General features: G+C 39.4%; 1 protein-coding gene across 1 annotated transcript in view; it reads left to right on the forward strand.

Annotated features, from left to right (window-relative positions):
• The window catches only part of LOC129781616 (transmembrane and coiled-coil domains protein 2), a 91,353-nt gene extending 80,189 nt beyond the window's left edge, over positions 1-11,164 (forward strand). The window contains exons 8-9 of the mRNA XM_055789260.1: positions 987-1,397; positions 11,024-11,164. Of these exons, the coding sequence (XP_055645235.1) occupies positions 987-993 (7 nt within the window). The 3' untranslated portion in view covers positions 994-1,397; positions 11,024-11,164. The remainder of the gene's footprint in view (positions 1-986; positions 1,398-11,023) is intronic.
• Positions 11,165-11,700: the final 536 nt, after the last annotated feature.

The raw sequence follows: 11,700 nt of genomic DNA on the forward strand, positions 1-11,700 counted from the left end.
ATCGCTGCCTCCTCCTAATTATCTCTTTGACGTCCGCGCGGTTCGTAAAAAAATATGCGCTTGGCGCCGGCAGCGCTAACTTGGATTACTTGGCTTGTCGCCGCCCGTTCTTGATATTATCGGGAAATTGAAAATTGTTAAGTTTTACTAATCTTATCGTTAGTTTACATAAGTCCTCAACCCCGTTCCCCTTACTTTTATGAATTTGCGAAGATATACATACGTAAATATTACAAACCCGTCCATATTCCCTCCACTATATGTCCATGCGGGTAATCATCGGATAATTTTCTACTTTTCGGTCTGTTTTAATTTTAGTAAAAACATTGAAAAATATTCGGCCGATTAATTCGAAAAACAGTATATTGAAATGCAAGAAACGGCATTTAAGTTTGGCAAGACATGAGTTTCGAAAGATATAATTAAAGTTCTTTTTAATATGTTCGTTTTTCCCCCACTTCCCCTACACTTATAAAAACATAAAACTTGATAGCGTGTGTAAGTTATTGTTACTTAAACAAAACTCCAACAGAATGCAATCGATACTAAAGTGCTGTCACCGGCCACTGAGATACTACGCGCCTGTAACCACTGTGGTGTCGCCGGCAGTCAGGCGCTAGTTTTCGTGCGTAACCACTGTGGTGTCACCGGACGCCAAAGTGTTAATGAACGATCACTGTATGGGTGACACTTTCCTCGTAGATTTGATGAAATCTCGCATGAAATTTGAGTGATGCAATTCCGTCTAATGGTATACACCCAGGTTTTTTTTACGCGGTTTTTTTTACGAGGTTTTTTTTACGCGGATTTTCGAATTAACGCGGTTTTTTTACGCGGATTTTCCAATTAACGCGGTTTTTTTTACGCGGATTTTCCAATTAACGCGGTTTTTTTAATGCGGTCACCGCGTAAAAATAACAGAGCAATATCAAATCTGTCCCTCATGCTTCCTGAGACCATATGACGGAACTTAGTTCTATTGACAGATATTAGTGCCGCACCTATGTGCCAGGTTCGATGCATCTGTAGCGAACACAGATTCAATTTGCCCGCGTTGTACACCACCGCCTATGCCAGTTTCGATGGGAACGACCTCGTCAAGTCGGAGGACAGATTTTGCAACGCAAATGCCTGACAGAAAGAATTAGACCAGAAGCAGTTAGAGTTGGGACAGAGGCAATTAGCGCTGCAGAGAAAGCATTTCCAGGAGAAATACAAGCTGGGTCGCTAGCTGATGAATCTGCAAGTGCAAGAAGAAGTATCTCGAGATAGCATAAAGCTTGTGCAAGAATGGGTTGATGAGCACACCACTGCGAAGCAGAAATCCTCCGTACGACCTTCGTGTGCAACGAAGTTTCATCCAACCCCACATAACGGCTGGGGGAAGAAAGATTCATGTAGGTAGAGGCAATTACATGTATTTAAGTCCGCTCGTCGAGAGCCACACACAATGAAATTCATGCATAGCATCAATCCCATTTAGGAATGAAATAAGCGCGATTTTTGCGCGTAAACCTGAGCAACATCACTTCTCTCTCTCAGTTCATATCTCTCCCTTTCAAGCTCCCTCAGAGCGTATGCCGCACCCCATCACGATTCTCAAGAGGATTTTTATGTGACCTTTTTTTCTTTACGGGGAGTTTCCAATTAACGCGGATTTTCAATTAATACGGTTTTTTTTACGCGGATTTTCGAATTAACGCGGTTTTTTTTACGCGTTGCTGAGTGTGTTGTTAAAAGATTCGATTTGTGATTTGTACGCGAATTGGTGTTCAATATTCGACCGCATTGTTCACGTAGAACTACGCTGTTATTTTAACAGTGCTATTATTCCACATCTTAGAACTACATCAATATATCTTTGGTACCGCATGGAAACAACAACCATGACAACACTTGCAAGTATCAAATATCATGCTACATGTTATTTAGTATTACCTCAGTGGAAACGCAGCGTTCGCCATAGCATGCATACAGAGCCATACATTGGTGGCTTGAAACTACTTGGAATATAAACACTTCTCATCATTTTGCGCTATTCTCAAAAGAAACGCTTCTGTTAATATTTTTGGCCTCGGATAAATTTGCATTACTTTCTCATACTCGAGATAAGCGCAGCTGTCACCCTTAGTGGAGGAGGTTTTGCTACTGGCAAGCGAAACCCAATCACATACAAAATTCCAGAACGACATTTACTTTCTTGGTGACTGGACAAGCGAAATAAATCTTTTTGTTAATATCAACAACCTCGAAAACAGTAGCATTGCTTCTTTATGATCAAGATTAGCACGAATGCAATCCTAGTTGAAGCCTGTTTTGCGACTGGCACGCGAACCCAAATAACTTATAACATTACAATACGACATTCAAGATACTTGTTATTCAAATACAAATAATTTTTGACGCACAATCTTAACGCCTGCTTCGCTATAACGTCAGTTTAATACATTGATGCAATATCAAAGGCACCAACGAAGCCCTTATGATGACGGAAAATAAACAATGTAAACTGCTCGGAAAAAGAGATATTTACCTCAGCAGGGATTCATTACTAATACCCTAGAGCAAATATTTCATTCCCGCTATATCCCCTCCTTGTTTATTATTATCATTACGGCTGCACCACCACCAAAATAGTCAATCACAGCATCAACGATTGGAATTTCAGCGTAGACAATCTTGTCTACATCTGCACTATTTTTACGTACGGATTATAAAGCACGCACGTACGCTCACAAATCTCCACCTTTGTCGATGGCTTGAAGCAACTAAATATACACACTCTTATCTCCGTTTTGCGCTCTTCTCAACAGAAGCCCTTTCTATTAACCCTTTCATTACGGCAGTGTGCTCTGCCGAAGTACTGCGCTTAAAAGTTTGCACATCGCGTTGGTGTGATCAAAGAGCAGTATGAATTTCATGTCGTCTAAAGACGACGCTCGTTCACACAGCTCGTCGCGCGGATGTCGTCTATAGACGACACTCGTTCACACAGGATGTCGCGCGGATGTCGTCTATAGACGAGGCTCGTAACGAAAGGATTAATATTAGCGTAGCTGTCATCATTGGTGGAGAATGTTTTGCAGTTTTGCAATGCAGTGACAGTTGGCATGCGAAACCAAATCACAGACGAAATTCCAGAACATTTATTTTCTTGGTGAGCCGTCGATAGCCTAGCCTAATGATTCCCCACACAATTGTGTAGCTCAGAACCTTAACACTAAACCTACCGATGTTTCATGTATACCGGGTCATATGACCCTTTATAAATAGTTAGTGAATAAATGGCTCGATTTATATAGTTTTGTTGAGAAACGTGGCACACCATATTTCTCCTGTATATTTTGACATTTTTGGATAACAATTGAAAGTATTGAAATTACAATTTTTGACAGGTAAAATAGCACTGCAGCTTGGAATGGTTACTGTTAGCTCGCTTGGATAGTCAGTAATACAATTAATTCTGATCATTCACTAGTCATTAACAAATACAACAAAACTTATAAAGCAATAGCCAAAAATGTGTAATGCAATCGTTTTGTATCACAACCACACATACAAATTTTTCTGATATCATATGAATGTTTGCAAAGGTCAAATGACCTGTTGTGGTAGCTAGGGCAGGTTACATATATTTCTCAGTAAAAAAATAAACACTGAAAAATACAAACCCATGTTGTTCGTTTGCGATGATGTGGCGGACAGATGGGTATATGAGATCCAGCAGCATACTTTCAAAAACTTCCGGCATGCAGCTCAGAATCGATATTCCACTGTAATTTTGCACATCGTGGACGCCACCTGATTTATGAATAGGGATTATTGATGCAGTTTTCTATAATGCGGGAAACTGCCCTTCTCTCAGCGAACGGTTGAAAAGCAAAGTAGACTGCAAAGCCAACGAGGAGCTGCATGCCTTGATTGAAGATTGACACAAAAAAATTGTTGAAACATGATACAAATACATCAGGTCTTTTTTTACGCGGGGATACGTACCTCTTAAAAAACCGCGTTAATTCGTAAAACCGCATTATTGGAGAATCCGCGTAAAAAAAGTAGAAGGGTCTGAGCCTAGGGGCACGGTTTACAACGAACAAAAAAAGACAATAAGCTTCTGGCAAGTTATTCAACTGTCGAATTGAAAATAATTAATGAATATCAGTGGGACACATAACAGTTTGGAATGGTAGATTATGTATATGTAAATCGATAAAAAATTATATCGTCATTGATTACATTGAATATGAAATTTATGGGAAAGAAACGAAAAAAAAACAAGTTGAAAATACTCACGATTCCGTGATTCCGTAAAATACACACGAAATAATGAAGTTGCTTTATTTGGATAGCTATGGTATTGTGATTCCTTTCCATTGCAGTAACTTTTTCTGTGAAATAATGTTCGTTTACAGACAATCACAATCATGTCGTTTATTAATACCACAATAAACGAAGAATATTAATACCTCAATAAATCTTCGCATGTTAAAATCGCTGCCTCCTCCTAATTATCTCTTTGACGTCCGCGCGGTCAGATGGGTATATGATATCCAGCAGCATACTTTCAAAAACTTCCGGCATGCAGCTCAGAATCGATATTCCACTGTAATTTTGCACATCGTGGACGCCACCTGATTTATGAATAGGGATTATTGATGCAGTTTTCTATAATGCGGGAAACTGCCCTTCTCTCAGCGAACGGTTGAAAAGCAAAGTAGACTGCAAAGCCAACGAGGAGCTGCATGCCTTGATTGAAGAAGGTTGCAACTTATCCGGTCCGGCTCCCATCGAGGCTTCGAGACTGCTCAGTTTCATGTAGACGTCCTCTTCGGTGAATGAAATAAGCCGCAAGTTCAGGTCATATGACTGCAGACTACTCAAGTACCGTTCAGACAAAGGTGGTGAGTTATTACTTAACACACTTCGAAAGAAGGACGAGAATAAGTTTGCTGAGTCAACTGATGATGACGATGTACTGCCTTTGTAGAAAACGTTCTGAGGAACTCCATTGGACGATAAATGTAGTTTGATGTGTCTCCAAAGCTGTTGTGGTATAGTCCTGACGTCACTCGGCATACGGCTTATGTAAGATCTAAAGCATCTTCTTCTTAAATGGCGTTAACGTTCCCTGTGGAACTTTTGCCGTCTCAACGTATGCATTAACTAGCGTCATTTATTAATACTTAGTTGAGATTTCTTAAGCCAAATAACACGCCTTGAATGTATTCCGAGGGGCAAGCTCTAGAATACGCGTGACCACAGGCAAGTCGAAAGAAATTTCTTTGACGAAAAATCCCCCAACCAGAACGGGAATCGAACCCGAACACCCGGCATGATAGTGTGGGACGCTAACCACTCGGCCACGGGTGCACCACAATGACCCTTTATAAATAGTTAGTGAATAAATGGCTCGATTTATATAGTTTTGTTGAGAAACGTGGCACACCATATTTCTCCTGTATATTTTGACATTTTGGGATAACAATTGAAAATATTGAAATTACAATTTTTGACACGTAAAATAGCACTGCAGCTTGGAATGGTTACTGTTAGCTCGCTTGGATAGTGAGCAATACAATTAATTCTGATCATTCACTATTCATTACAAATACAACAAAATTTATAAAGCAGTAGCAAAAAATGTGTAATGCAATCGTTTTGTATCACAACCACACATACAAATCTTTCTGATATCATATGAATGTTTGCAAAGGTCAAATGACCTATTGCGGTAGTTAAGGCAGGTTACATACATTTCTCAGTAAAAAGATAAACACTGAAAAATACATTCGATGTATGTTTTAGGAAAAGTATTGTAGACAAATGATGTTGTGACACTGTAATTTGCAAGAAAATTTGGGCAAAATGTTTAAAATGGGTCATGGTTGTTTTACTTTAAAAAGTACTCAACGTGTCCACGTGGACATTATCAAAATCCCCTCCCCCCTCACCATGGACAAGCGTTTACACTTGCACTCAACGTTTTAACCCTTTCGCTACGAGCGTTGTCTATAGACGACATTCGCGCGATGAGCTGTATGTACGAGCGTCGTCTTTAGACGACATCAGGGTGATACTGCACATGATCACATACAAGCGAGATATGCATACTTTTCGGCGCAGTACTCCGTACAACGGTAGCACTTCGACGGAGCACACTGCCGTAATGAAAGGGTTAACATATACTGTTGATTGCTCGCTTTCCACAGCGAAACTGAAATATTGAACTCATTGAACTTTGAACTTTGTTTATAGTTTTTCAGCATCTCTCAGCAAAATTACATGCTATACTTGGCATCCACTGTGTCGTTCGGTGCAACTGCGCCCATTATGCGCTATCAGACGCAGGCTGACTTCACTCTTCATGCCCGCTATCGTGTATCTTTCTTACGCAGCCTCTCGAGACTGTGTTCGGTCTAGATTTCACCACTCGGGAATCGCCGGAATCGCTTGCCTTGATGCGCGCTATATTTCACACCTCTTACGTAGGCTGCAAGACTGTTCTCCGCCTTGTTTCTATCACTCGGTGACGCCCCGCAAGCATCCATCCATGTTATTACTCGTACAGAACCACAAACAAACAGATGGGTAGAAACCTTTGCAACACAACTGATAATAGATTTCTCTACGAAAATCCGTTCGAGCAACGACATATGTTTCAAAACATTTCGTAGAGCAAAATGGGTTGTGCTCCTAATGGCGTCAACAAACTTTGGTAGTGCTATTGAAAAATGCTATCAAAGGTAAAATACCTTCAGACACATTAACACTTTGACGTCCGTACGATTCGTAAACAAATCTTAGCTTGGTGCCGGTAGCGCTAATTCGGATTACTTAGTTTGTCGCCGCCCGTTGTCAAGTTTCGGGAAATTATAAATTATAGTTTATAATAGTTTTCATAAATTCTCAACCTTGTTCCCCTACTTTCATGACATTGCGATGATATACATACGTAAATATTAAAAACCTGTCCATATTCTCCCCACTATATGTCCATGCGGGTAATCATCGAAAAAATGTTCTTCTTCTAGGTCTGTTTTTGACGTGGGACTACGTCTAACCGGAGTATATGAGGGGTAAAATTAATACACAGGGAAACATGCAGGGAAAAATGAAAGATTCCGAATGCTTATAACTGAACACTTTTTTACTGGATCGGAAAGATGTTTGCATCAATTGATAGGGAATATTTCTACGCTTCTATCGCAACACAGCCAAGCAGCCTTGGGGAAATCGGCATTGCAAATACATGAAAGTATGGGGACTTTTGTTCTCACCGAAATGTGTTCCCTAACACAGACCTCAAAACCAAGCAGTGTTGGAGAAATCGGCATTGCAAATACAAGAAAGTCGGTGATATTTTTGTTCCGACTGAAATATGGTTCCCCAACACAAATCTCAGAATCAAGGTGTCTGAGGAAATTGGCATTTCAAATTCATGCAGGTCGGAGTTATTTTTGCGCAAACTGCGAATACTTTTGTGCTCGCTTGCCTTTGTGCAGACTAGACTATGTTTCCTTAACACGATGTTCTAAACTTAGGAACCTGGGTAAATCGTGTAGACATTAGAAGCGAATGAACTTTCAAGTTTTTAAAGCCTCTATAGTATAGGAAATAGAAGTTTAAGTTTTTGATTCATACAAGCCACCCCTGCACGTGTATGTTTTTTTGCACTCCGAAAAGAGTTTTCAAGTAAATTTGCGGTTCGAGAAGTACGTACACTTTAGAGATGCTAACTTCAGAGGGAAATGTAAAATAAAATAATTGTTTAATAATTCTTCCATCCACATATTTTGTCCTAGGCATATACCGAACGTAAAAGGACAACATTTGTTCGCATAGCTGAACTTAATCACCAGGTTGCTCTGTCTGTAGCGTTAGAAGTGTCTTAGAATATCAACAAATATTCACGAGAAACGAATATGATTTTGTTCGTTCCATGACTTATTTTCAGCTTGAAACACACTGCCATCATTATATTGATGACAATAACAAACGAGTTCATTTTGTTCATATCGCTGTTGCATGAGAGCAAATTTACTATAATGAATGAATGCGACATTGAGTGGGGTTCATAACTTCGCTGTTATTTATACTTTGGGTATCAAAAGCAACAAATTGATATTCATCACATCCGAAACGATATTCGTTCTGGCAGTGAATTTAAGTTCAACATAAATTGCATTTGGCGAGACGGGGGCAACGGCATATGCAGAATGGATACAACGAGTGGTTTTAGCTATCGTCAAGTCATTTGCGACATCGGGAATTTCATAAGGTATTTCCGATTACGGCATCCGGCAACTGCAAAACCCAACCGCACACAGCAGCCTCAGGTTAGAAGTTAACAAGAGCTGATATTCAAATGGAATTCAGTTCTGACGTTTCCGATAATCAAGATGAAAATGACACTGGGTGGAAAAAATAAACATCAAAACATATTGAAGGACAGAAGTTTATTTGCTCATATTCAATGGTTGCCTAGATCTGTCAATCTAATTTTCGTTTGGAATATATAGGTTTTCGATGCAACCTAGCCCAAAAATCTATGCATTTGATCTTAGCGAAGATGATTTTTTCCAACACTGAGCGTTAGTATTTACATTTCCGATAATAGTAAAAACGTCTTCTTCGGTAGTTTCAGTTGTTTTCGGATAAAATCAGAAGGGTTTGAAGGAAATTTAGTGAAATGACTGGAAAAGGTGCTCTGGATTTGATGAGAGTCTATGATAGTACCTTTATCCTGAATACTCTGGAATATGTTAAGAACAACAGGTTCGTGTTTTCAATGTGTGAAGGTAATCTGCAATGTTGGTAATTCTAGATTTAGATTTTATGATTTACCGATATCACGATCAATCGCCTAAAGATGGTGGAGTGACTTACGCCAACGGTATGAGTAAATGTTCAGTATGTGGAATAATTCGATGTCGAATCCGAGAAATTATAATGCTAAGAACAAATATTATTTTAATTTTTATTACTGATATGATTGTTTCATTATCTACTTGAAGATTCAAATGCATAAATTTAGGTAATTATAACATGAAACAACACAATTGCTTCTCTTTGAGACACTAAGTAATAAGACACTATCGTGACAGGCATGTTTGGACTCTACAAAGAATGTGATTCAAATGTAGATTTAGCTTATAGCTTATAATACTTATAATTGTTGATTTTCGAACGATGTATGAAAGCTGGATGGAACTACGTCTGTTATGCGGACAATCAGTGATTTTTTTTGAAAAGGTTTTTCCAAAATTTCTCAAATGTTTTCGAACAACACATGTTGAGCAAACGTATTACATTGCGTAGAATGGTTAAGTATTCGTTACGAGTGTCGTCTATAGACGACATCCGCACGATGAGCTGTGTGTACGAGCGTCGTCTTTAAGGTAATATTATATTTCACGTTTCATGCAAGACAAATATTATTGCGTGTGTTTCAAATGTGTATGCGTATATATAGCGGAAAGGCTCCGGACATTCCGGACATACGCAGCACGTTTCAGACAAATGCATGAAGGAATTCTCGAAAAGAATATTTTGCCGGTGCCGGGCACGAACTACACGGGCGAGTAGCACCATACATACAAATCAAACCTCGAAGTTCGTAGTATGGGTGCGTTCGTCGTTCTTCGGTACGACATCGGTAATCACCAGTAGCATTTCTCCGCTCCGTCTGCGCTGCCGGTCCGTACAGAGAAGTTGCTATGTCTGATGATATGAATACATCATGTATTTGTCTGCCGAATGAATACATCATGTATTTGTCGGTACGTGCCGTTTACGCTACGTGCTGGATAATATAAAACCGCCTTTAGGCGGCTCGCACATCGGAGCAACAAGCAACTAGCAAGCTGCAATACGCAATATGCAACAGGCAACGTATTTTGTTGTTCTTAGCATACCAGAGCAATAATAACGCCTGATATTATGCAAACAATCTAATGTACGAAACTTGTCAAAACGATAAGAGCGATAAGTTGTTTTTCAACCGACACGTCGTGTTGCAAACGATAGGTGTTGCTCTGTAAAGACGATAGCGATATCGTATTGCGTCGGTGTGCGAGATCACCAAAAATTAAATGGAAAAATCCATTGGCGATATATTGCTTAGTTGTTGATAGTTGCTAGTTGCTTATTGCTCCGGTGTGCGAGCCGCCTTGGACGACATGAAATTCATACTGCTCTTCGATCACATTAGCGCAGCGAATTTCAACCGGGGTGGAATTCCCCCCTAGTGGGGAATTTGGTCATTAAAAGGGGGGAATTGTGCGAGGCAACGACTAGCAAAAATTGCCACAAAAACAAGTTGTTGTATCCACTTGTTGTAAAGTCTTGACAAATGCTGTACAATTTTCTTTTTTATGGTCTTCTGTACCATTTTGTCGTCTGTTCCATCATCATTCACTGACGAAAGTCTTTCAAACATTGCGAAGTTGTTCAATTGAACGTTACATTTCAGATTTAGAAATGTTGCCGAGGATCGCAAATTTTAGCGTACTATTGGATACGCTAAAATTTGCGATCCTCGGCAACATTTCTAAATCTGAAATGTAACGTTCAATTGAACAACTTCGCAATGTTTGAAAAATTTGTTGCGAATATAACTTGAAAACCGTCTGTATTCTTATATTACTTTACTGATATGCTACAGACCTTCCTATAAAATACTGATAGGGGTGAAGCATCGGGATTAATTTTCGTAAAGGGGGGAATTGAGCAAAAAAGGTTGAAAACCACTGCATTAGCGCGATGTGCATAATTTTCGTCGCAGTGCTCCGTATAGGGGTTGCACTTTGGCGGAGCACACTGCCGTAATGAAAGGATTAAAGGTGAAAAGGTCGATTTTATTCATTTTGTCTCATACGTCTCCTATACAAACATGGGTACATGACTATACTATGTATGTTTTTATATGACGATCAATACGTGACAATTACCTTCTTTTGCTAACTTTTCCATTATGAAAAATGTGATTCAATATCTGAATAATAGTGTTTTGTTTTATTTTCAGAGTGCGTGTCTTAACAACGGTGGTTTGTATTATTTCTATAATATTTATGTTTAAACAATGGCCAGAGTTGAGGAATGGTTGTGTATACTTAGCCGGCAGGTTAAAGAAATTGATTCAAATAAAATAATGAAAGGAATTATATGAATATGTGTTTTATTCTACGAAATACGAAAATACATGCACACAACATCCTCTGATTGGCAACATAACCGACGCACAACTTTCCAAAACTTTCGCTTTCCTATCATACTTTGTCGAAAATACGTGATCGGCAATGCATCTGATGTATTTCGTCCAAATCTCCTTTCGTCCTCGGTCGAAAATATGTTATTGACGACACAACCGATGAACCTCCACCCAAAACATTTCCTCTCCCATCGTCCTCGTTCGAAAACATCTTATTGGCAACGCACTCATAGATTCTTGGCTAGTTTGGTTTATTATTGCTAACGATCTCCAAAATATTGATTTTTATCGTGCAATCAATCATCTACGGATCAACCACGGTGCTTCTGACATTCAACCGAGACGGTCATGTTTGTAGCGCCCCTTGGAAAGGAGTAGCGAAAATAGAAGTTTTCTCCTCATACAACTGGTTCTATGCTAAAGGAAATTCCTTGAGGCTCTAATCAGTCCTAAATAAAGTTTTTTCCCACAGGTGTACAAGACGAGGACAA

This window comes from Toxorhynchites rutilus, unplaced genomic scaffold, assembly GCF_029784135.1.
Source record: "Toxorhynchites rutilus septentrionalis strain SRP unplaced genomic scaffold, ASM2978413v1 HiC_scaffold_16, whole genome shotgun sequence".
NCBI classification, from domain to species: domain Eukaryota; kingdom Metazoa; phylum Arthropoda; class Insecta; order Diptera; family Culicidae; genus Toxorhynchites; species Toxorhynchites rutilus.